Genomic DNA, 27,357 nt, shown 5'->3' with positions numbered 1-27,357 from the left:
ATATGAGTGGGGTTTAGTTCTTATTCTTCATCTGATGCTTCAGAGAGTATTTCAGAGTACTATGGTGCAGTGGGTCAACTCTTTTAATCATACTTTAGAGAAAGGAGTAAACTATGTCACAGCATATTGGATGGCTTACATAAGACTACACAGGAATTCTAATGCAAAATAAAGGAAAATCTAAGTAAACCCTGAAACACCCCCAAAGATCTACTGTGTTATAGTCTTACGCCATCCTTTCTCTCCTTAAAGATTATGTGTGGTTTAAAACCATAGAAAATCTATGTTCATTACAGTTTGTAAAAAATATGAAATAGGCGAAGAGGGTAATTGCTGTATGTCCTTTAGAATATAGTGATGTGTAGCACTTTTCTAATCTGAGAAGCTACTATTTTAAGACTGTGAATACTTTGTTTTTATTTATTTTGCATTGTGAGAGGTTCTGTTGCTTCTCCACTTCATGTTTTAGTAATTTCCCTGGCAGATAAACTCTGACAGTTCAAACACTTAAAGTGATTGCTTTCCTTCATATGAAAAGCAGAGACTGAAAAACTAATTTTACTGAAACGTCTGTATTAGTTAGCAAAGCTAGAGTTGACTAATGAAGGCAGCAATTTTTCCAGAAGATGTGTTTAACGAGGGAATTATAACACCTCCTTTGGTAGGATGCATACAAAACATAAACTACAGAACTCCACTAGAATATTAACACATTTAACAAAATAAAAAAATAAAAATGAATGCAAATGCATTCACATTGAACATTAAATTGAACATCACATTGAACATCATTTTAAAGAAAACACAGAATCCTGGGCAGGCAGAAGACTCTAATTTTCTTACCACATTATGTACAAGCTAGAGAATAATCTTTTTACTAGGTCAATGTAGTTATTTTCTATCAGAGGTTGTTGTGAAAACCCCATAATACATTTGCTAAATTCACCTGAAATTGGACTTAAGTTTGGTCAACAATAGAAGGATCAATTACTAATATCATATTGTCAACAAAACACACATTATAGAAAGATGCATGCAAGCGCTTAAAGTTTTAGAGGGCTTTGTGCTCACAAATTACACAAACGAGTTTGTGTGCACAGTTGGAGGCAGCTGGAAGGACATCCAGCCTTGTGAATACACATGTTCATGCTTACTAATGCAGTGTCTCAGGGAGCAGTGGAATATAAAGAGGTATGCAGGCTGTTAACAATATTTCTGAGTACCACTGTGTTTTTTTTTTTTAATTTTAATTTTAATTTTTATTTTTTTATTATTTAAACACAGGACAACTTGAGTTCTTCACCAAAACTAAAACGTGCACTTTTCATTTACCATGTCTTCTCTGTGTGTCAGTGAGTTCCCAGGGCAAATCAGGGGGTCCTCAGGCATCAGTCCTTGTCTGGCACCATCCAAATATACCTCAGCTATGAGCCACTTTTTGTCTGATATGAAATGACTATGGACTACTAGGTTCTGTACTGTGAAAGTCCTTGGGGAGTATACTATTGGTAAAGATGGCTTTAGAATGGCCTTGGTGCAGTGAAGATAAGACATAGCTTTTGGTACCACTGCACATCACAAACTAATTTTTATGGGTTTTCTTCTGTATGTCTTATCTTTGAAACATAAATTAATCCACTGATTTGTTAATTTAAAAAATAGGTTCAGCTGTGATGCCTTAAAAACAAACAAACAAAAAACCAAAACAATAAGTTTTGGAGAATAAAAAAGGAATTTCAGTGGAAGCAGAAACTGCTACTGTTTCCTTCTTAAGTATTCTATAATGTTGGAATTCACTACACGTCTGCATTCTGCAAAAATGACAGAGCTGACAGCATAAAATCACAAAAAGCTCATAAAGGATTTTTTTTGTTTGTTTGTGCTTTTGAAAGATCTAATGCAATGATGTGAACAACTCCTGCTAAGGCACTTTTTACCAGGTTTGCTTATTCTCACAAAAATGTGGGAAATGCACTATAGGAATGTGCAAATGGTTTAGCTTAATGAAGTGAGACTTACACAGGTTGACATAACAACACTTACTACTTGAGACAATAACACATAGTTTTCAAAGCCACTATGTAAAGGAAATAAGTTTCCCAGTGAGACAGATCAGTAATGCAGAGGTGAGTTCATTTATCCAGTGACCAAGAAAAGTCCTGAGCATTGTTGACTAGTATTGCTTCCTAACAAGAGAGTAATAATTAAAACAACCATTTCACAAGCTCATCTGCTGTTGGAAAACTGCAAATATGATAGTGCAGAGTGGGGAAGGGAAATGTATAAGAACTCAGGTAAATGGAATTTTCATTAGTAGCATTTTAAGAAAATAGATACTAAAATGCTCAGCTGCAGAACTCTCAGCTACCCAGACAGACGATGAATTTTAGGGCTAACCTAGTCCTAATGTTACGCTACTTTGCAATCATCTAGAAGGAAAGGTAGGCAAAAGAGAATGATAATCGGCATTGAAGATTATGTCATATGAGGATATAGATAAAGCATCTACAGTATTGAGGACTTTTTTTCTTCAAGTCTTGCCTGCTCCTATAGAGTGAAAATGAAAAAAAAAATCCAACATGCTGAATAATTTTTTTAGGAAAAGAAAAAAGAAAACGCTAATTGAACAGATTACCGCTGAAGGAAAGAAGACATCATTAAAGTGTCATAACTAATTTAAGAATTGCTAGAGAGGAAAGACCGCTTATCTCAGCTTTTTGTGTTGCATTTACAGTTTATGACATATGTGGGCTAGTCTTCAAATATCATGGTAGGCTGCTAGTTGTCAAAATCTGGATTTTGTTTTTAAGGACACATTTTATTTGAGTAGGTGAAATGCTACTAACCTGTTAATTTGTAGACCATACTTTTCTGTCTTTCTTATATAAATAAAATTTATAAATGTATTTATAAACATTTAAATAAAAATATAAATATATTTATATATTTATAAATACATGTATTTATAAAGATTTGTCTTCACAAATATATATTTTTAAATTATTATTATTATAATTTGTTCCCCATCTTAAATAATAGTTGTTTTTTTTTTTTTTTTTTTAATTTTACCCACAACAGAACACACAACTTAGTCTGTTGGCACACTTCATACGATCTGTTAATTATGGATTATTTAATTGATATTTAGTACTTCAACTTCTACTTCATGCTAAAGAAAAGCAAATAATAGGTTTGTTGAGCAGATGAAAATATTTTAAAAAATGTTTGTACATAATTGCTTCTAAATGCTGCTTAAAGCTATGATTTTTTTTTTTTTTTTTTTAATGCTACAAACCTTGGAAATGAGTTAAAGTTCTGATGAATTTGGCTGCCTTTTATATAACGTGTTAAATGGAGCTATTCTATGCTGTAATGTAATGCACAGACGTAATCTTGTTAATGGCAAATTTGTTTCCATAGGAAACTACAGAAATGAAAATTACTTTTGCATGAATTAATTGGAACCTCTCTAATCTTAATTCCATTCATCTGCATTTATCTGGAATTTCACAGCATAGTTTGCTTATACTTTCCTAATGGGACTACCTGGTTACCTCTGTTCAGACAAACAAAAAAGAAAAAGTAAAAAATTTACATCTAGGAAAGAGACAGCTATTTATCAGACCTGTCACTTCAATGAAAGATCCCACCAGTAGGTATGGTGAATACAATTTGGACACTTTAGAAGTATTCTGCCTAAATACGTTATGGGTCTGGGCATTTGTCATCCTATCAAAGTTTCGAGTCCCACATACAGATTTCCATAGGAATTCCTGAGCATTGCTTGTAAAGTTGGAGCTAAAGTTACTGGAGTGGAAATATGATTTGCCTATACTTGATATAATACTGTTGCACATAATCTACTTTGCTTTCAATTTTTTTTTTTTTATGTTTTAATAAAAAACAGCTAATTGATATAGCTCATTTTTACTGTATTCTGCCATGTGGAGAAAAGCAAAACAAATATTAGTTCTTTTTTTCTTTCCCTTTTACCAGCTCCCAGTGTGTCAAACACAAAAGTATGAATTAGTGGAGATATAAGCACTCTTTTTTGGACTAAACAAACTGGAGGACAAAACAAAATTCTACATTATGATAGTCTGTTTCCACTATTTTGTCACTGACTTGACCAAAAAGAACAGTGCGTTGTATCCTACTTTAGTACCTTTATTATAGCAAACTGCTCTCATTCATATAATCCTGTAGAATTCTTCCCCGTTAGGCTACAGCAGACGAGAAGAGTTAATGAAGAAACTCATTTTGTTCAGACTATTTTATTTTAATGGCAGGAGAGCAGACAGCCCAGTCTTTTTCTCTGTTTATACAGCTCCCTGTCCTGCAATATGTAGTAAGCCTAATCTGAATATAGGGACTGCCATTTGATTGTGGTATTTTGACTGCATCATTTGAAAGACATACCGCTCATAATGTGGCACTGAGGACATTAACAACATTTAATTTTTCTTAGAATTAGTTTTGTTTTAACTGAGATATAATTTATTCTGCTAAAATTATCTGCCATTTTTTTGCCCTCCACAAGCAAAAAATGTAACTACTTTCTCTTGTAAGGAAGCTGCTTAATTTCTGGCTTTAAATACTAGTTTAACAAGGCAAATTGGACATTAGCATTTATGGTCTTGGAATGTCTAGGGGATTATCTATTCCAATTGGAGGACAGATACTTTCGGGGCACTTGGATATGAACGAAAAAAAAAAAAGAACATGAATGTACTTCTCTGCAAGAAATTGCCCTAATGAGAAACAAACAAATCCTTGAATGTGGGCTGCAGGGGCCAAGTGTTCTGTGGTTCACTATGCCGCCAGCAGCAACATCCCAGCCACTTTCCCCATTCAGGTCAAAGCCCAGTGCCGATCAGGTTTTGGAATGAAATTCCACCCTAAGATGCATATAAGAGATTAGTGAAGAGACTGAAAGTGCTGTAAATATATTTTTATGAAAATTAAACTTGTTCTTTTTTCATTTTCATTTGTTATAATGTATAAAGATGAGGAAATAAGTTTATTTTGGACTTTTCAATACAGCTGTTTTTCTTAAATATTGCATATTAATTCTGCCCCTCCTTGAGTTTGTTGGAGCAGATTTTAAAGGCCTATTTATTTTTATTAATGTGTTAATGTTACCATAGCACCATGCTCTTTTTAAAAAATATAAGTTAGTCTTTGTTGCTCACTGGGTCTTCAAAAAAAACACACAAACAACACAACAAAAAAAACAACAAAAAAATGGTATCCCTTTATTTGGGAGGTTCATCTGGAACCTCCTATTCATTACTGTCCAGTGAGCAGGAAACGGGGGCGTATTTTACCTCTGCAGAGCCCTGCTGTTAATGTTTTAATGCAAAAACTGTGTGTTTTCCAGTTCTCTAACACATAAGTTCTAAGGTTTAAGAAAGTACCAAACTTGTCTCAAGAAAAAGTCGATATATTTTAACTTATTTTCTTCAAGCCAGATAGTGATAATAAGGATACTATATTCATGATGTAAATATTGCTTTTTAACAAGAAGGCAGGTTTCTGTGTCTTGAAAAGATGTTAATTTCTTAATCAGCTTTCAAAACAGGCAGTTAAAAATACAGATAATAGTTACTGTTAGAAGGACTCAGAAACATTTATGACTGTTATCTGCAAGCACATGTACATACCTACAGAAGGTGAGTTCCAGTAGACTGAGATCTTGAGCATTTTAAAATGTTTTCTGATACATTAGTCAAATAAGTGTGTATTTTTTTAAATAAATACATATGGCAATTTTGAAGTATTCATGTAGAAGACTAGCAGTTGGCCAGGCAAGCATTTGCTATCTTTTTTTTTTGTGCTATTTAACTAAAACAAAACAAGCAAACAAACAAAAAACAACAGCCAGGCTTTCAAAATCAATGCTATTTCATCACCAAAATGGTAATAATTAAAAAAAAAAAAAAAAAAAAAAAAAAAAAAGAATATATTAGTATTTATTCTGATTAGCCAAAGAAATTTCTATAAGTGTAGAACTGTAATTCTCATTCATACATTTGGTCATTCAACATGTGAGTTAAAGACTAGAATCAGCAAGTACTCAAACACATATTTATGCCCCTTTCCTGTTGACTGGACTTCAGGCACTTTTAAAGTCTTAATGTATATAGAAGGAGATAAAGCCAAGCATTTTCTGGACTGTTGAATAGCAGCTCTTGCTGAAATAGTGCCTAGTCTTGGACAGAAGTAAGCCCTCAGATATTGAAAAGTGCACTTAAAAATATTTTCATAGCTTTTTAGAAATTCTGAAAGACTTCACAGTATCTGCCTAGTAAAACATCTCAATTTAGAGTGTCAACTGAAAGCCCAAGCATAGCTCTTTTTTATTTTAGTTCATAGGGAATTACACAAATACATCAATGGGGATTAGTAGGAAATGTGACTGTTCTTAGCCTCAGAAAATACATGTATGTTCAGGAATAATAAAAGATGCTTACTATCACAAACCTCATAAGAGAATCTTTCTCCTTCTTTCTTCTGCTCAGTGGATTGCAAGTCAGAGGCATTAGACAAAGACATGACACATTACAGACAAAGCACAAGGCACATATTTTGCAAAATTTTCAGATACAAGCAAAACATACCAATACATAAAAAAGCAAAGTATGGTCCAATACAAATGTTAAAGTAAAGCTGACAGTACAGATTACAACACAAAACACTCAGTGCTGATAGAACTTTACAGATCATTAGCATATTTCTGTGAAATAATGCTAGGTCTTTCTGGCATTGCCAGGGCATTAAATAGTTCTGCATATACTGTTTTTGAAATTCTGATTTTCTTTGCAAGCAGAAGTGAAGGCTGTTACTGGGTTGAAAACATGGTGCTAATGATCTCTAAGGAACTTTGAGTGATCCTGGAAAAAAATACAACTCACCTCCTTCCCTCCCATGGACTCAAACATTTTCTCAAGCTGGACTCGTAACTGTTGAATGTTGTTCATCAAGATACAGGACTACAAAGAAAACACAAAATGTGCAAAATAGGCATATTTCTTTTACGCATGAATATGTGCATTCATAGTCTCTAGGCTAAAGGCAAGTTCTTCAGCAGACCTACGTTCATGCAGTTAGGTTCTTAGACACAAATCTGTGTTTCCTGAGCTCTGTTGCCTCTCCTTCCTTATTTCACACTTCTCTTTGCCCAGCCAGCAAACCCACACAGCCAGTGACTGTCTATTATGCCCTTAAGACAATGTCTCCCCACAGGAGACTGTATACCTTCTCCCAACCAGCTGGGCAGTTTTCAGATCTCAGCGTTTCACATTCTGAACCTTACATGCCATGTAATTGCTAGTCATAATTGATATAATTACATCTTGTGGATTAATCACATACATTATTATCTACTTAAGAACATATATAATAACAACCAAAGTCCTTTGAGAGTGAAAATAGATGGGGGAGAGATTGGTTCCTAGACCCAGTCTTTGCAGAAAACTGTGACAGCTTTGTAACTTAGAAAATGGCTGATGCATAACTATGTGAATAAAACAACACATAATTCTTTTAATAACAGAATATTATTCCAGAAGTGTGTGTGTGTATATATATATATATATATATATATATATATATATATATATATATAACATTATATTTTTTTTTTGTCAAAATGTTTGTGAATAGGCAGGATTTTCTTTTCACTGCTGCATGGAGAAAGCACATAGTGATAGTAGCAGAAACGTCTGCACACACTCCCTTCACAAGAAATAATGATCTTACAAACTCTTCCATGAATATCACTGATAAGAGAAGCAAGACAGTGCAAAATGAAAACTCAAATGGATTTTTTTTCCTTCGAAAATTGGAAAAAAAAGATGAGAATGTATATTCACCACTTTTACTTTTGGAGTATGCCATTGTATAAGGAATCTAGGCAGAAACAGAACACAGATTTTTACTCACCACATTTTCTTTATCACAATATGAGCTGAAGCAATTTGAAATAATTGCAGCATATTGAAGCAGCACCTTGTTGATAGTCTAGGAGAGGAGAAGAAAGTTTTAAATGGTATCATCATGCAAAACAAAAAGTGAACACAAAGAGGTTTGTAGAAGCTACAGATTTTACAGGTGCTTACATATTTTGTATATTTTATTTAATTTCAGATTTAATTTAAACAATCCTGTGAACACATTTTCAAATTCTTGCATGGCAGATGGTATTTTGTTCTTAATCGAATGTAATCCTCAATACTAGAGGGACTATTGTTGTCATACTGATTTTGAGAAGCACTGAAGGCTCTAGTCCTTTGCAGCGTGCTACATACGTAATGGAAGAGTAGCAAACTCAAAAAATCCTCTAGGGTGACAATGCATAGATTAAAAATATAATGGAAAAATAAGACCAAGGGAGCACTTTTCAAAGCTTAGCAATATGAGCTTAGTTTGCAATAACCGTGTAAATAAGAACTTTGCAAATGGAAAAATATTGCAATGAAAACACAGGAATAAAAGTAAATGCAAGCTATTTTAAAGAAATCACAGCTATATTGGAAATACGAAGCTTGTGAGGAAGTGTTGCAATCCAAATAGAAAGCTGGCCTAAGTTAAGTTTATCAAGCAGCAGGTGAATAAGAACTACCACCTCAGGGCTCCAACCAACAATGCTTTATTGCCATACCTTGAATTTTACCTTCCCTTGCACTGACTAATTAGTAACATTTCTCTGAGCTGCTCTATTATTTGGATAGTAATCAGTGCTTAGCAAAAATAATAATTGACTATACAAGCAATACATACATATGAAATCTCAGGATATAATTTCATAAACTGGTAAACGATTTTGTGAAAGTAGGTGAAAGTAGTGTTTAAGAACAAACCAGGCAGTATGTATTTCTAGTCACAGCTAGAAGGGATTGCTTCTGAATAACACCGGAATTAGCTTTTAAGTACAATGTCAACACAATGGCACTCTCTCTTAAACTTATGTGAGATGCACTGATTTTAACCTACCTTTGCAAATCTTCTCATTAAATGAGACAGTGCTTCTGGATTAGGACACTCCAGTTTCCTGATAATCTCAAAACTTTGATTGAGCTGCGTGAAGACATCAACCACAGAACAAGAAAAAAGGGCATGATCTGATGTTTGCTGAAACTAGAGAAAGAAGACATTCAAGTGAGTTAATACTTGTTTGAAATGTATAACTGTTTTTGAAATTCCTCCTAGAATCAGAATAAGCAACAAATAAATAAAATCTTACTGGTAATACTGAGAACTGTGATTTTTTACCTTTATGTTACTTTCAGTCCCCTTAGAAGTAAAATCAAAATTCTCTTTCATGACATCAGTATCACATAAGTGTTAGTAAAGCTATAGACTGAAATCTGTGAGGAATTTAGGCAGATGGAATTGGAGCAGGAGTTTGTTCATAGGGTTATCTTTTAAGTATTGTTACTGACAGTTTATTTTAGGAGGCCTAGTGAGCATACTGCAGGATCAAGTGTACTTCTGGTTTTGCAGTACTAAATAATTGTGTTGCCTTAGTACATTCTTTTTCTTTGCTTTAGAAAATAAGGACTCACCCCATCTTTTTTGTCTCTTTCTAGTGCTCCATGAAGAAACTCCATTGAGACATCCTCATTTTCATCCAGCCACTGAATGACAAATGGTTCAAACCACCTGAATATTAAAAACAATCTTGTAAAGTACATTCCATAAAGATCCTGAGAGAAGAGGTGCCACCCCACCCAGCAGTTTGGCACTTTATGCCTCCATATTTGTTCTAGTTGCCAAAAAGTCTTTTAATCCTAGAAAAAAAAAAAAGTCACCAAAGGTACTGTTGCTACCAAAATGTCTTTCAGGCTTCATCTCCACACTATTCTAAATGGTCTACCCCAATGATGTAGAATTTGCAGTTGCCATCAGACAAATGCACCCATGTTTTGCAGGGGATCATATTCATATTAATTTTAAAATGTCTCTTTTTTCAGTATTGCGTCTTTTTAAACTTTTAAAATTGTTGTTATTCGCATGTGAAATAATGTGGAGAAAGGTTTTTTTTAATAAAATGTCAGCTGTTCAATTCTTATTCAATTTACTTAGATTTTTTTTGAAGCGGTGAAAGCTGCCCAATCCTTTTGGCAAACCAGAAAACTTGCTGAAGATTAAAGACTGTAAATAAATATTGCTCATACAAAAGTGGACGGTTGAATATATTAATTTCAGAAGGAAAGGTGAAAAGGAAAACAGCAGATAAATATTAATCAATTGCAGTGACAATAATCTCAGTAATGTACCCCATTAGTTTTGTATCTTGATCCAGATTTGTGTATGAAATGAATGCACGGGTCAAGAACTAATATTACTGCTGTTCCCACATTTCCTTCCTTACTCAGGAAGTAAGTAGTTCATTTCCTTACTCAGTAAACTTAACGATTAACAGTTTTAAAAATTAATTTTATAGAATGAAGAATTAAAAAGGATGAAGTGAAAAAAGTATATTTAAAATTATTAGTGCTACACCTTTTGATATCTTGCACAAACTTGAGCATAAATTTTTGAAGAAAATAAATTGCACCAAGCCCAAACTCATGGGATACTTCCCTACACACTACTTACAGAGAGTATTCAGGCACTGCATCCTTGAAAGCATGGAGCTCTCGCACATACTCATTATAAAACCATTTCACTTTGAAGTGCAAATTCATGTAATCCGTGCTCTTACATAACCGCTGCTTTTCATGTTCTGCAATAGAAGGAGTTGAAATAAAAGTATTTAATAACATTTTGACAGTAAATAACATTCTTGTGTCTCAATGCACTATTGATACAATAACAATACTGTACTTGCATTTTAAAGCCCAACTGGTTTGATTTTTTTTTTTTTTTTTTTTTTTTTTTTGAGGTAGTAGCAACTGTGGAGTTTCTGAGTACCCTTAAGAAAAAACAAACATACAAAACCAAACCAAACCAAACCAAAAACTGACCAAACTACAATTTAGGATTTTCAGCTCTCTTTGCTGCAGTGAGAAAACCTCACAAGTTTACTGACTCTGTTGTTTAGATTCTTCTTTGGTTGTTACAAATTCCATAAAAAGCTGTTTTAGGTTTCAAGTTAGAAAAGAAGACCGTAGCTGTATAGTAACGAAATGCAGTAACAGCTGTACGTGCCAGTCCTATCTGCAAATCCTGCATTTGCAAATGGGCTGCATTTATCACATTCAGTTAAGAATGAGAAAGAGGAGAGAACTTTGCATGTGATTTATAGATGGCATAAGTAGAAAAACTGCCTTAATAAAATGGATTTGAAGATTATCATATGGGCTTCTCCACCTTTTCAATGGCTTCCTATTTTTAACATAATGGATATGAAGATAATTGCAGGAGTAATGAAGCCACCTGCTACTTTAGAGCAATTGTATCTGGAACTTTTTATTCACTAACTTCCTGTTTCATAAGAAACCTGAGAGAAGAAGACCAGGTCAAGGAAGGACTCACACCTTGAAGCTCGTCTAAATTCTCTCCCCTAACCACTTCCACTTCCTGTATTTTTAAAGGCTATTTTTGTAACAAATATCTATATTTCTTCCAGGATTATGACCCTTATTTTAGCCTTTCCACTGTGCTCCACATTCTTTTCTATCCATCCACTTCAGACCTTGAACATCAATTCCATTCTTTCATTTTGTTAGCTAGCAGGCACTTTATCCTTGCTCAAGTCTTTCATTTCCTTTTCCCACAGCAGGAAACTGTGGATTCACAAATCTTGAGCAGAGTAATCTTTCCTTTACTTACTGCACACAGCTGCCTAAAATCTCCACAGATGGCATGTGTTTGAAGTGTCTTGTCACTTTCACATTCTTCCTTAAACCAAAAATCTCTTATTTCTGCTCACTTAAAAAGTGAATTAGTACAGATGAACACGAGGAATAACATTATTTTGTAAATATTATGCATAAACATTTCACCTCTTTCAAATCATCTTTCTGTGAAACATTCTCCGTTTTTCAGATCTGACCAGGTACATTAACAGGAACTTTTTATTTTTTTTTTTATTATGTTACACCAATACTCCATTAATATCACAGTACTGTAACACCCTCTCTCTGCCCCCCTCCAAAGGGAAAAAAAAAAGTTTTAGAAGCATGTTATGCACTGAATTACTAAGGTTTTGTGTGAATCATTTTATGAAATACTCCCAGGGGCTCTTACTGCCTTTTTAACGTTGTGTGTGTGAATCATTTTATGAAATACTCCCAGGGGCTCTTACTGCCTTTTTAACGTTGTGTGTGTGAATCATTTTATGAAATACTCCCAGGGGCTCTTACTGCCTTTTTAACGTTGTGTTAGCATTTGCACCTTTATTACCTTTTCATTACTCTAAAGAAAAAACAGTAAATCAGCTTCTGTCTAAACATTGCATTTGAGAGTATTACAAATTCTCCCTAGCATGATTATTGTTTTCTAGCTTTAAACAGAACCACAGAGAAAGATTTATGCCTGCTCTCATGGTTCTTACTTTCTACACACTTGAAGAATCTTATTTTTCTGTTCTGGTAGGAATTTTTCCACAAACTGTTAGTGTAGATAGCTAGATTACCAAACATTTGCTCAATAATAGGTAGTTCTTATATGTGAGACCAGTCTTTGAGAACGACTATCTTATCAAATTATTTATACATCTATTTTTTAAATTAAGAAAAATCTCTTATTGCATTCCCAATAAAGTGGAAATTCTGAAACGAATAGTATTTTTTCGTTTGAGTTTTACATGAATGAGTTATTAGTTTACACAATGCAACTTAAGAATGCTGTAGTATCACAAACCATGCAAATGTTTATTTCATTTCTAGTAATCAGATGCTACGAGTGATGGGCAAATTTGTCCAGGAGGGTATAACTTTCTTTTGGAAGTTTAGATCTAACTTATATTAGAAATGGGTACAAAAGTAATTCATGATAAACTGAGTGATTTTTTTCTTCCTTCTCTAGGCTATTATACTGTGGAAAGAATATTTCAACAATCTCATATTACATGTGGCTACATATAGGTGAAAAATACATACTAAAATCTTAATATAAACATATGAGAATATCAGAAAATAGTTTGCATGGTCTACAAAGTCATTTGGTATCTATGCATATTATTTCTTCAGCATACAGAAACAAAAGAACAGGTAAGACAGGTGCACATAAGAGTCAGCCCATGATAATTTTAACTGGATCATATTGGATGAGTTCATCCATAATAACCATGAATGTAGGTTAGAAAGCATGGGAACATCACTGTAGCCATTCTGAATTTAGATTAGGACCCATGGATGTTTCCACAGTTTCTAAAAAAACTCACACAAGTTAATACAAATATGAAACAACACAGGCCGTACATTTTCAGTTTGGAGATCTAGTGCTATAGATTTAATCTCTGTACTATTGAAGTGAACTGAAAGACTATAACTGAATGTAACGTAATGGATCAGGCCACGAATAAAGAAGAAAGCAAACTTAAATTTCATAACTGGTTTAGAAGTTAACATTACATTCTACTAGACATTTCATCTCAGTGTTTTTATACTTTGCTAAAGGCAATGGAAGTCACTGGTTATTAACTGAAATAGAGAGCAGGACACAACTCTAATTATGGGTAATTTACATTTGTTTTGATAATGTGAAATACTACCGACCTTTCTGAAAAGGCTCTTAGTTTCAGGGTAAATATAATAAACTGAAAACTAAGACTGAAAAACTTGTTCTGTCATTACCTCCTTTTTTTTTTTTTTTTAATTGCAATTCCTACAACTGATTTGCAACTAATAAATAATAGTAAAATACTATACTAAAATACTAACATAATAACAAAAAAAACCCTCTTTTAATTCTCATTTAAAAAATATGTCTTTTCATAAGAGACTTCTACATACTCAATTTTATCTCTGCATTTGCTCAGAAATTTTCATCAAAATATTCTTGAACACTTCACAGACATAATGGATTCCACCTTGAACATCTCTATGCAATGCACATATGCACAAATTAAGCTGTGTTATTAGTAATGTACAAATGTGGAACTATGAAATTTACTAAGGGGATGTATATAAATTATGAAAGGCAACATGGATGTGCACATATTTCTTAACCACAGAATCATATTTCCTCAGTGAACAGAAACTAAGAAATGAAGGCAGGATTAATTGTAAACCGTGAGGAAAAAATGGATTTACTTTTTTTTTTTTTTGTCTTGCCTGTAGTCCTGTAGTGGAAGTGAGCTAATCAATCCTTGACTTAATGAAGACTGCTTTAAAAGCTGAATTGACATCGCATTTATATTCAAGTAGGAGATCTCAGAATGAGTCCATTTGCTCAAAGCCCTCTGCGTTGCTCCATTTTCTCTCTACTATGTTACACTAAACATTACGATACCCTAAAGATTTCAAATTAATTTTGACAAGTAAACTTTGATTTTAATTGAATATTATTGAGTTGTTTTTTACTCTTTATTGAAAAATTATCTTATTAGTCTCATCAATTTATTAATTCCTCAGCATCAAATACTTCTCAAATAGTTCTGAAAGAAGTGGATGGTTATGTTATCAACAGGACAATTCAAAGATGGAAAACAAACTGATTAAGCATAAACTTGCTCTGTCCTGCTTGCAACTAAGACAAAGAAAAATGCCATTACTGAAAATAATAAGATCAACCTCAATATAGATTCTGCCCTTCAATATCACATCAGTTAAATTTAATAAACAGATCAATTATATTCAAAGAACAAACAGAAAAAATCTGCCCTTGGGAATACGTGTCTACTATGATTGTGAAAGCAAATAACCACTTGCATCCAAGGACTGAACTAATCTGTGCTTTCTTACTGTTAGTGGAATTCTTCCTTTGTACATAAATTTATCATGGAAAGCCTAAAGAAATACAAGCTATGAATGGATCAGAAGAAATTGTCTATTCTATCTAATAGGAGATCTATGACAATAATTAAAACCCTGATTCTGAAGAATATGAAGAAGAATATAGTGGAAGTTTCAAATGCTTAATACTGGAAATATTTGGACTAGATTTTCTGCTTTTTGGCTTGACAGAAGATTGCAAATTGAGCATAACACCCTACCAAATAGGCATGGTAGCATTTTATAAACAATTAGTAGAACAAATTGCAGAACAGGAAGAATCAGACAGCAAGATAAATGCAAGGCTTTAGTAATTACCTGTGTTTTATCTGGATCAGCCTGTATAGCAGAAGAAGAGGCAAAAGCACAGAGACTTTCTCTAATTGTTACCCCAGAAACTGCACTTAAAGCTGTTAGTTTAAGTTTTTGTAAAAAGATAATGTGGAAACAAGCAGTTTTAATGGATTTATCCCATTCTCCTGAGGAGTACTTTGATAGATATCAAATGTTTAGTTTAGATCTAATGCACTTGCCCATAGGGGGAAATTTAACAGTGCATCTAGTAAAAAACAAAACAAAACAAAACAAACCCACTAGTTAATCTCCATACATGGATAAGTCCTGAAAGTAAAAAATGGAGTCTTCAACATAATAGAACTGGGGCTGGGAGAATAACAGTTATTTTGCAGACATATGGTCTGATTTTTATGTGGTCCTGTGTGGAGCCAGGATTTGGATTCAATGATCCTTGTGGGTCTCTTCCAACTCAGAATGTTCTATGATTCTGTGAGGAAAGCTTGTATGAAGTGGCTTAATTTGAAGTTTAGGATTAAACAAGATTAAAAATATCATGAAGGTTGCTTGTTATATTCAAGTTTCTTTTTCTCTAAGGTTTTATTCCAGTTGATAAAGAAAAATAAGAAAGATGACATTGGTCAATGCTTCTAGAAAGGAAGAAGTACAAAATGCAAGTTGTTTTACAAGGTGATTAATTCACAGAATTCATGAAAAGATGCAACTGGATCCGCACTTTGTGAGCATTATGCAGCTCCACTCTGACAGAAGAAGGAGGAAAAAGCTCTCAAGAAAAAGGAAAGGGAAATTCAAGCCCTAGCTGCTGTACTAAATCACCGTATTAGGGGAATGTCCTGGAGGAATGAGAAGGATGAGCCTTTTCGCCAACAGATGCTGAAGTGCACAAAAAAAACATAGGTCCCCCCTCAAGTGACTTTTTGGGGGGGCAAAATCACAATTTTTTCTTGATTACCTCTGCCCCCCAGCAATAAAATTACTCTGGAAAAAAAAGGTGTAAGTCTAGTTTTTGTAAAAATATGAGTTGCAGTGAAATTGCATCATCTTACAGGTGTAGAACAATAATCAATCACAAGAAGAAATACGAGGCATAATAGTGTTCCAGGCTAATAAAATATAGAGGAAATCTTGACTGCCCTTTTGTATAAGATGGAGATTTCTTCCTACTCCTAGAGATGACATCACAGAGTAGTTTAGGTTGGAAGGGACCTCTGCAGGGCATCTGGTCCATATCCCTGCTGAAGCAGGGACACCTAGAGTAGGTTTCTCAGGACCATGTCCAGCAGCCTTTTGAAAATTTCCAAGGAGGGAGACTCCACAGTCCCTCTGGGCAACCCGTGCTCGTGCTCCATCACCCGCACAGTAAGAGTTTCCTGATGTTCAGATGAATCCTCCCATATTCCAGTTTGTACCCATTCCCTCTTGTCCTGGCATTGGGCATGGCTGAAGATAGCCTGGCTCTCTCATCTTTGCACCCTCCTTTCAGGTATTTATGCACGTTGATAAGATTACCTCCCTGAGCCTTCTCTTCTCCAGGCTGAACAGTCCCAGCTCTCTCAGCATCTCATCATAGGAGAGGTGCTCCGGTCCCTTGATCATTTTGGTAGCCCTCCAATGAACTCTCTCCAGTATGTCTAGGTCTTTATATACAGCCCTTTCAGCTGAACAGAACACATCTCCCTTATTTGCATACTCAACTTACTAGTTTACAGAAAAGACAGGGACATGTGATGTATTATTTTACCCATAATTAATTACCCATAGTTATTAATCACTGTAGGTTTCATTTAAATTATCATATACTGTTTAATTGTCAATGTACTGTGGTAGCACTAGAAAATGGTGACTAGCAAAATTGTCTTGCTCAGAAGTAGGCAGTCTTCAGGAAAAGTTGTTACATAAATGATTTACAATCAGTGACTGCCTGGGTAAGAGCTAATAACAATGTTCACAGTAAGATTAATTTTCAGTGGATAAAAGAAGATTAAATGAGGCCAGAGCTTTCATTATCAAATATATGGGGCAATATACACTGCTATTACTGAGTGTCAACTTTAAGACTAAATAATGACGTCAGACATCCACTGCATTTTCTCCAGCAACATCTGGCACAATGAATACATCTAAAATGAGAAATAAAGAGTGACCGAAAAGCATTTCTAACTCTCTTCTTCTTCCAGTCATATCATATTCAATTTTACCATCTGTCAATGGAAAGTTTATTATTAAACCCAGTTATAACCAGCTTGTCCTTTTCCCTTTCTTCCTCTATTCCCCATGAGGCTACATTTGACTCTTCTCTCAGGTCTCTGGAGAAACCAGGATAAATCCCATTTGTTAAAGTGTGTGAATACAGAATGGGACTCACTAAAATCAAAAAGTTTCATAGTTTGATACCCTCATGAAATCCTGCATTCTGATGGATGCTGCCTTGCTTTCTCTTCCATAACCTGTGCCTCCCCACCCTCCCCACCCCAAATCTGCTCTGTAGTCTTCCTCTAAGCCAAGGCTGCATTCTACCTTAAGAGAAACTTTGTAAATTGTTAAGTTGGAGTGAAAATGGACTTGAAATCTGTCACCAAATGGTGTGACCGTTTTGGACAACAAAAAACTACAAAAACAAATCTATATTAAGTGCCTAAAATGGTATAATGACTTTCATACTCTTTTATTTTTATATGGCGTGACACTTCAGAATACTCCTTCTGCAGGACTGAGGCTGTCTCTCACTGTATCTATACAACAGCTAATTCATTTCTGGCCTGATCCTGATACTGACTTCTGGCCATTACCAGAATTAGATTATCATAATAACAACAATTATAATGTACTATTTCTAAAAAACTGGATAACTTTGGACATTTGATCTGACCTATTCAAAAATCAGAGAAAAAGTATGAAAAACACACTTCTGAGGACACAGAATAAAAAAGATACTTCTAAAATTGTATGTCTAATTTCCTCTCATTACTCTCTCATCACTTTTTAACCTTTGCATCTTCATGCCTGGAAAGGAAAAGATTTCTTACCATATGAAATCAGTAACAAATTATTTGCACTGCTGTTAGAATTCTCGCTGTTCACATTGGCTTGTACTATAAATACAGAATACTTTATAGACCAAACAGTACAGAAATGTAAACATCCTATGAACTCAGGTATGCTTGTATAAACTGAATGCTAAAAAACAATGTATAATCAATTTTGCATATTACCTTATGAATAACCTGCAGAGAGAAAAGAAAGGGCCAAACCTACCTTAAAGGAGTCTATAGCAAGGTGGGAATCAGTCTCTTCTCCCAAGCACCAAGTGATAAGACAAGAGGAGATGGCCTTAAGTTGCGCCAGGGGAGGCTTAGCTTGGATATTAGGAAAAAATTCTTCACTGAAAGGGTTGTGAAGCATTGGAACAGTCTGCCCAGGGAAGTAGTTGAGTCTTTGTCCCTGGAGGTCTTCAAAATACATGTAGATGTAGAGCTCAGTGACATGGTTTAATGGTGGACTTGGCAGCGCTAGGTTAAAGGTTGGACTAGATCATCTTAGAGGTCTTTTCCAACCTAAATGATTCTATGATTCTAAGTCAGTTCTCAAAGAGAAATGTGTGATACCTTTTCCATGCAGAATCTATACAAGAAAATAATCCTAAACTCCTTAGATCAGAAAGAAAATTTAAACTAGCGTGGAATCAATCTGTTAAAGTTTTCACAGAACTTCTAATATTATCCAAAGGCAAAACATAGTAATTATTTCTGAAACAAAAGAAAATCTAGAATGAAATGAATAATTCAGTACCAGATTTTAGTGCAGTCTATTGTTTGCAAGGCATGTCAACCTGGAACATTGTAGCCCTGATCTCAGCAGCTGTGGAGACCGGATGTCTGCTTTGGGATGCCCCTTTTTCTCCTCACCCACTGAGTGAGCTCTTTGCCCTGACAGCAACCATCTACCCCGTCACATGCAAGCACGCTACGATAGTATTCATACAGATGTGCAGCCACTGTGATTGAGCAAAAGGCCACTGCTGTGGAAACTGCTGTTCCCTCTGTCTTCTACATCTCACAGTAGCAGTCTCCTAGCATCCTGCCATGCCCATCACAGAGGGCTGGACTGTTCCTGGGGAAGAATCAAGGGGGAAGACAAGATGGAGGGGTGTAATGACTGCTGCTGCTTGATTCCTAGCACCTATTGGCTCCTATTACAAAAGGGTCAGACAATACTACTGAAGAGTAGCAGTTCTTCACAGCAGTAGCTGCAGCTCCCTACATCTCCTGATGTAGATGATGAGGCATTCAGCTCGTCAGAGGACATAGCCTGGACAGCCATTCTCACTGCTCCCAGGAAAAAGGGAAAATAAGAGTGTAAACTAGTTGTTCCAGTATTCATTTTCTGTTTGAGGATGAAGTTATGATGTATTCATTCCCTGAATTTATGTTGATGTGAGCAGTGGGTAGGAATTAATAAAGTGGGAGAAAAAACAACAACAACAAACAACAACAACAACAAAAAAAAACCACACAAGAAACAGAAGCAGAATCTTGAATAAACTATTTTTTTTTAAAATCACATCAGTGATACTTTTTCAAATGATGGACTTTTTCACTGTCTCTTGGTTGGATGCAGAAAGGAATCAATTTTATAACACCAAAATGATGCTTGAGAAGATTAATATTAAATTGGATCAGGTAGAGGTTGTGATAACAGCCCTGAACTGTACATATGAACAGATGGTAGTCTGCATTAATAACTTGGAAGGCTAGACTGGGCATAGCAGAATGTGATGCGTTTTAATGATGAGCTCCATTAAAAACATGAGGATCGAGTGTGACCATATTTAAGGGCTTGCTTCTCCTAATTTTGCAGAATTGAAAGAGAAAGATCTTATTGTCACTATCCTTTGCAGAATCAAACTCAGTTTGCAGAAGATTCAGGGAAAGAATTAATGATTTAAAGAACAGTAAAGCTGGAGAGAGGAGCAGAATGCTGATATATATTTTGTGACTACATTTATCAAGATTCCTGTTTAGGAATGAAACCACAGAAAGTGAAAGTATGTACATTTATCAGAATTTATAATGAATTTCAATGTCCTTTACTTATTCTTTTTCCACAGGAACTGTTTCACTGTTGATTCTGAGAGTAACCTGGGATTTTTACTGAGAAAAATGGCATTTGCTCCTCTCAGAGAGACAGTATCAACAGCAAGAGAGAGGCAAGGCCATACAGAGGGTCTCATTTGGAATAGACTTAAATAGTCAAGTGCCTCCTAATGAATCCTCTTTACATCTTTCTAAATAATCAGGTATTACATTAATATTTGTTTTCAAGTCCTTATCCAGCCCAACCTTCCAATTTTGTATGATTAATTCTGCTTTAAGAGCTTCTTGTTCTAGCTTCTGAACCAGAATACAAAACATTGCTTGATCAAGTAAATGATCAAATACACTCCACTTAGCAGTTAGAGTGGTCTTAAGAGAATTGCCTTCTTGCAGTACAGAACATTGATAAGCACAGGAGTGCTCAGGTGTGGCTGTCCGCAGAGTGTAACTATGCATCCAAAGTTATGGAAGCCTGACAATATAATAGCAGTTAGAAATTCTTATTAGTCTTTATGCTAGTTACCTGTAAGTATGATCAGAACATTCAGTTACTGTACACTCATCTGTTGATGCCTCCTGATTTACAGCTTGTCTAGATAGCAAACTGTTATCACTGATGTTTCCAGGAATATGTCCTAACCCAAAGTAATGTTTTTCAGTTGGTCTTCATATTTCTCAGCTCTGATCAGCTTTCACTGATGACTCTCAAAGAGATCAGCGATCTTCTGCCTAATGTTATCTTTCTCAGACTAGTTCTTTTGATCCTCTGACATGACTATAGAACATTGAGTTCTAATACTAGTTTGCAAATCTCTTCTTCTACCTATGCCTTAGATTTGGTTTCTTATATCTTCTTCTGTCATTATACAGATTATAATCACTACTCATGTAATTTCTTTCTTCCTTTCTTTCTATCTTTAAGTTCTTCTGTTGCGCTTAGTGTGAACATTCCAATATTAAAATAATAAAACTATCAAAGTAACACAACAGTAGATGAACAAATCAATTCTCCCATTAACAGGTGCTTTAGTAACTTGTCTTTTCTCTCTTTATCATGACAAAAATCTGCAGTATCATCAAAGTACCACATTAACACATTAGACATCGTGGAGTGAATAATACAGAAAATATTCATTGAATACAGGATTTTTTATTTTATTTTATTTTATTTTATTTTATTTTATTTTATTTTATTTTATTTTATTTTATTTTATTTTATTTTATTTTATTTTATTTTATTTTATTTTATTTTATTTTATTTTATTTTATTATCCTTTCTGCCTGTTGAGTTGCACTGTAGTTTAAATCCAACTGTGCATTTATTTTTATCCCTGGTAGACACGTTCTGCTGTTAGTTAGGCATGACTGAAGGCAACGTGAGTTTTTCTTTCCTAAAAATCACAATATCTGGCTTATTCTAATTAGCTATTTCTGCAGTAGTGCAAAGAAAAAATTGGATAGCCCTTAAAGTCCTTTATTCTTCTGAATAATTTTTTTTTTTTTTTAATATGAAGGATGAGACAAACTTCCTTTGTAAAAACAGTATTCTACATTATAATTCCTTTCCCATCATAATAAGGTTGACCATGAGTTTGTCAGAAAAAAGTTCATTGAATTCTTTACAATTGGTTTCTGCGATAGTCATTTTCCTTTTTTTTTTCTTTAGAGAAACTCTGTAAAGGGCCACACACAAGACCATTGGAACACATTTCATTACATAGCTTAGACAGCAAAAAATCTTCCAATCAAATTCAGGTTTGATCCATTTAGTTCATTTTAGCTATACTCTTGACATCAGATGGAAGCTAAAATCCTCTTTTGCATTTCTCCCACATTTAAATCTGAACTCTATTTAACAGATAAATAATATTTGTGAAGTTCAGATAAGGCCATATTTTCTTCTTCACAGAAATGTATTAGTTAGGGTTTGACAAATTTCTGTTCAAGGGATGGTTTTAATAATTGTCTAAAATTAGTGTGATTGTATGTGTATGGGCTGGCTTTTTTTTTTTTATTTTTTATTTTTATTTTTTTATCATTTATTAAGCCTATTCCCTTAATTCTTAATTTTCAGCATTTTTGATGTAGGTATTTTTACTTGGTTTTCTGCAGTTATCACAATTTCATGAGTGGGTCTGAAACCATTAGTAGGAGATTATCTGTAGCAGAGAAAAATATATTTTGCCCTTGGTTAACCATAGTACTACTCTATAGAACAAAAGGAAACTGCATTTGATTTTGTTGGAAATAGACGACCTGTCTTTAGAACACAAAGGAGGTTTCATTATCTGTATGTGTTTTCTCCATAACTTCATTCTGTAAATGTTTCCTATGGGCATACTAGCAATTTTCAGCTAGTAAAAAAATCTGGAATGCCTGTAATGTGCATAATTGCCTCACTAGCAAGCATAATTGTGATTTTTGGACATAGGTGTTTATGTCAAAACTAGATAATAAGAATTAACATTTTAATTTACAACTCTTTTGTTTCCTTGCTCCACAGATATCTTCATATAGTCACAATACGAGTCTCTTCCTTTACAATGTTTTTTTTTTACGAAACTATGCATCATCTTAAACAAGTATATCAGAGAAGTCCTACCACCTGCTGAAATGTGATTCCAGGTGTGATTTGCAATGGAGGTCAGTATGGGTGAACTCTCTAGTGCAGTTAATAATTTTTTTATAATTACCTTCAAGAGCATATTTCATGTCCTGGGCAAACAGAGTCCACATGATTTCAGCACTGATTTTCCCCATGTTCAGCTCTTGAGGGAACCTGCAATCAATCACATTACATTAGTTCATCTGCTGCTAGAAATTATGCTTACAGCTGCACAGCAGTAAAGCAAATATTTGTACAAAGAAATTATTTTCCACAAAATAATTCCCCTATTATCCACTCACTGTATTTTCTGTTCTGCACCATCCATCCTTCAAATAAAAACTTAAACTGCCTCTAGCCTAATGTTAGAGGCCTAACAAATTAGTTGAATGTTGCACCAATTTCATCACATAACATGCTTTAAACCAAGGAACATTTATCTATCTTGCAGATAAATCCTCAACTTCAGGCAAATCAAGTAGCCTATGAAGAACCTGAAACTATTGGCTAAAATGTTTAGAACACACAGGTTTGCCTTAATTCCTTCAGCATCACACTGGAAAAGAGTAAAGTTGTTTGTGAAGCTATATTAAGCTTATTAGGCTTATACTAAGGGACCTTGGCTTAAACTAAAGACCCTGTTTAGAGAGTTTCACTTTGAAGAAAGGACAAAATAATAAAGAGTATGAAATGTAGAAAAATACATACCTCTAATAAAACTTTTAGTTTTGGTCTTATGCTTTATTTGTCTTTGAAAAAGAGTCCTTTTGAGATATTTTTTGCTGCTACTAAGTATTTGTCCACATTTCATAGATGCTAGATGTTTCTTGCTCCACGTAAACAAAAAGCTTTAATCTTTCAGTTACTATTTTCACTGCTAGCCGCTATCAAAAGCTTACATTTTAGTGAGACATTGTATTTTTACATCATATTTGAAAGGAGAGCTTTTTTTTTTATTATTATTTTTTATTTTTTATTTTTAAGTCTGTCCTTACAACAGTTGTGGAATTGATAATAATGTGAACAGTTTCCAGGGCACAGAAGCAGTCCAAAGCAGGCAGCATGCCACACAAATATAGAACAGAAAATACTGCACAGAACCACAGAGTGATAAAGAAATTTATAATACTACAGTGGTGCAATGAGAACCATACGAATATACTTGCAATTCACCATAAGTACATAAAATCATCAAAGATCAAATTCATGAGAAAACATACAGAGCTAGGGCTTTTGTCTTGTGTTTATTACACCACTTTCCACTAGCAGAGAATTTGATACAAAGTATTTTCACCTTTTATTTAATAAATAAAATTATTAACCAAATAAATAACCAAATTCAGAAAATATTCTGCAATAATTCATATAAAAATTTAAGAAGTTTTAAACTTCTCATTGCCAAAGAAGAAATGAGAATGATGGACAACTATATGACAATAGCAATATGATCTAAGCGATGTATTATTTTCAGCGGTAAATAGCATTACATGAATGTTGCTCAAATTCAGATCATTATATCAACCTCTACCAGACTACATAAGAATATATAATATTGAAGTGTGTATTTTTTAAGTCGGACATACTTGACCATGATCTTATCAACAGAGAAAAAGTGCATATGCAGTTCATTACCTGTCACTTTACAATGAAGCAATTGTTAGCATAAATCACTGGTATGCCTTCTTTTATGCAAATGGCTACTTAATTACAGAATTTGATATTAATTATTTTAAACATGAAGTTATTTTTATTCAAAAGCTCAAATGTATTAACTGTAACTGTCTTTAATTTCTTTACCTGCAGTCCAGTCTGAGTGCTTTCTGAGCACCAGACTTGAATTTTGACAATGTGTCACTGAGGAAAGATTTAAAAGTTGTTTTAATATTGAGAATGTCTTTTGTCCATGTCGTGGTTTAACCTGGCTGGCAGCTAAACACCACGCAGCTGTTCGCTCACCCTCCCCCCTCCCTCTCTGGGACGGGGGAGAGAAATGGAAAGTGAAGCCCGTGAGTTGAGATAAAGACAGTTTAATAAGACAGGAAAATAATAATAACAATAATAACAATAATGTTACAATGGTGATAATAGGAAAATAATAATAATATGTACAAACAAGTGATGCACAATGCAATTGCTCACCACCCGCTGACCGATGCCCAGCCTAACCCCGAGCAGTCCGGCCCCCTCCCCCCGGCTAGCCACCCCTATGTATTGTTTAGCATGATGTCAGATGGTATGGAATACCCCTTTGGCTAGTTTGGGTCACCTGTCCTGGGTCTGTCCCCTCCCAGCTCTTACTGCACCCCCAGCCTGCCTGTTGGCAGGACAGAGCGAAAGGCTGAGGTGTCCTTGGCTTGGTATAAGCACTGCTCTGCAACAATTAAAACATCGGGGTGTTATCAGCACTCTTCTCATCCTAAGCCAAAACACAGCATTCCACCAGCTACTAGGAAGAAAATTAATTCTGTTCTAACTGAAACCAGGACAGTCCATAAAGCAAAGCTGGCCATAATGGAAGTCTGGGTCTGATAAACATGCACTTATTTGATTAGGTCTATATATCTGTGTTTATATATTAACTTTTAAAAACACATACACACACAAACTGCAATTATCCTTTTGTTATGTTAAATGAGTTCTATACATTATCCTCAATTCACCCCACTTGACTTCAGTTAGGTACCTAAACATGATGGTAAGAGATACCAACTTCTGTGTCCTCGAGAAAGATATACTTATTGCATAATCATCAACTGGACATGCCAATGAAGTTCCATAACCTTAAATAAGGCCTATATAATTTTAGGTTAATAGTTAAAAATTGTTTCATGTCTATGTCACATTTTAAATGAATATATGTGTTTTAAATCTTGACTTTTATTCTACATTTTAAACAATCTATCCCATTGTTACATACCCCATTTATGAATTCTGTATGTGCCCACTTTAGAAGGGCACATACAAAGCTTGACACTGAAATACTGACCAAGACTGTGTATGTAAGTCCTATATAAAGTGCTAGCCTTTTTTCCTGTGGGCAATTGTGATTGGTATGGCATTGGTATGCACTGCTCCCACCACAATTTATCCTCAGAGATAGCTTTATGCATGAATAATCATATTTACTTCAATTTGGTTACTCATGTAAAAATAATTTACTATTTGCATTACAGTAGCATTTAGAAGCTTCTAAATGATTTAAGAAATTTATATTCAGGAATTTTAAAATATGTAATGAGAAAAATTCGCTGACTTCAGAACTCATATTTGAAAAAGACAAGAAATAGAATGGGGAAAAGTACAAGGTAAAAGTGACTCCCTCAAGATCCTGTGATAGGTGATTGTCAGTCGGCAACAGAACTGAGCCCTCTTCCCCATGAAGATGTGGTTCTAGTTTGCTTTAATATACATACATACGTTTAAGTATATACACATACAATTACACGAATATTGAGAGAAAATGAAAAATAAGAATAGAAAATTTCAGGTAACCTATTAGCATTCATTTGATATCTATCCCTAAGTAAATGATGCCCCAAAAGCTAACCCTTTTCTTGTTCCTAGCTTTCACTTCATCAAAGAGATGTTCTTAGTATCATCAGCCATATTTCACTGTCCTACTAAACTGATAGGTTGAATTACCAGCATTATGAAAAATGCTCATGTCAAGAATTTATGCAACAAACAGTAATGCAAACTGCCGAGGGGGACATGACTGATATTGTATTATGTCTGTTGCTCTCACAGGCATAATTGCTTCTCAGAATGTTAAGTGCATGTAATATTTTCAACATCCTCTTAATGTCCAATTTCTAACATCTACATATCCATGGGTACAGCAGCAGAAAAACACAGGCTTGACATTTGCAACCACAGTTAAAGCTGCTTGGAGGATCCTAAAAGTAACATTGCAAAAACAAAAACAGCTTCTTATGAATTCCATATTGTATTACATTCCTTCCTGACATAATGTTATAACTCTAAAATGAGTACTCGATAACCCTAGTGTGCAACTTCCAATTTGTTCTATAGATAGTTCTGGTACATCCTGACTTGAGTTCCAAATGTCAGAAACAGCAGTAGTGTTTTAATGTTATATATCTTTCAGGCTAAGAGTAATGATAGGATAAGCTATATAAATCTGTTACTAGTTATTCTGTTATTACTAATTAGGTGGTTTTTTCCCCTCCTCCCCCACCCCCGAAAGTGACCTGCATATAGTATACTCAGACACTGATTATGAAAGTCATATGTCAGAGTTTGCAGCAGTCTCTGCTGATTTAGCAAATGTGGGGCCACAATAGAAGGCAAATTCCAACACGTCCAAAACCATACATAGAATTGAAAGTAAAAATTAGTCAAAGCATTAAGATATAAAGAAAAAATGGCACCCCAAGAAGATTCTTTTAAATTAATCATATTTTTAAAATATGTCACATTTATATAATATGTCATATTT

At 34.5% G+C, this 27,357-nt stretch overlaps 1 protein-coding gene across 1 annotated transcript in view; it reads right to left on the bottom strand.

Moving 5' to 3' along the window:
* UNC13C (unc-13 homolog C) overlaps positions 1-27,357 on the bottom strand; it is a 156,078-nt gene that overhangs the window by 25,148 nt on the left and 103,573 nt on the right. Inside the window, exons 17-22 of the mRNA XM_082769053.1 lie at positions 22,987-23,072; positions 10,603-10,729; positions 9,567-9,663; positions 8,995-9,138; positions 7,945-8,022; positions 6,915-6,992 (exon numbers count right to left, since the gene is read on the bottom strand). Of these exons, the coding sequence (XP_082625179.1) occupies positions 6,915-6,992; positions 7,945-8,022; positions 8,995-9,138; positions 9,567-9,663; positions 10,603-10,729; positions 22,987-23,072 (610 nt within the window). The remainder of the gene's footprint in view (positions 1-6,914; positions 6,993-7,944; positions 8,023-8,994; positions 9,139-9,566; positions 9,664-10,602; positions 10,730-22,986; positions 23,073-27,357) is intronic.

This window comes from Aythya marila (assembly GCF_965140915.1).
Source record: "Aythya marila genome assembly, chromosome: 11".
In the NCBI taxonomy this organism is placed as follows: Eukaryota; Metazoa; Chordata; class Aves; order Anseriformes; family Anatidae; genus Aythya; species Aythya marila.
The sequence above is the reverse complement of the archived record's forward strand: the minus strand, read 5'-3'. Positions and strand labels throughout refer to the sequence as shown.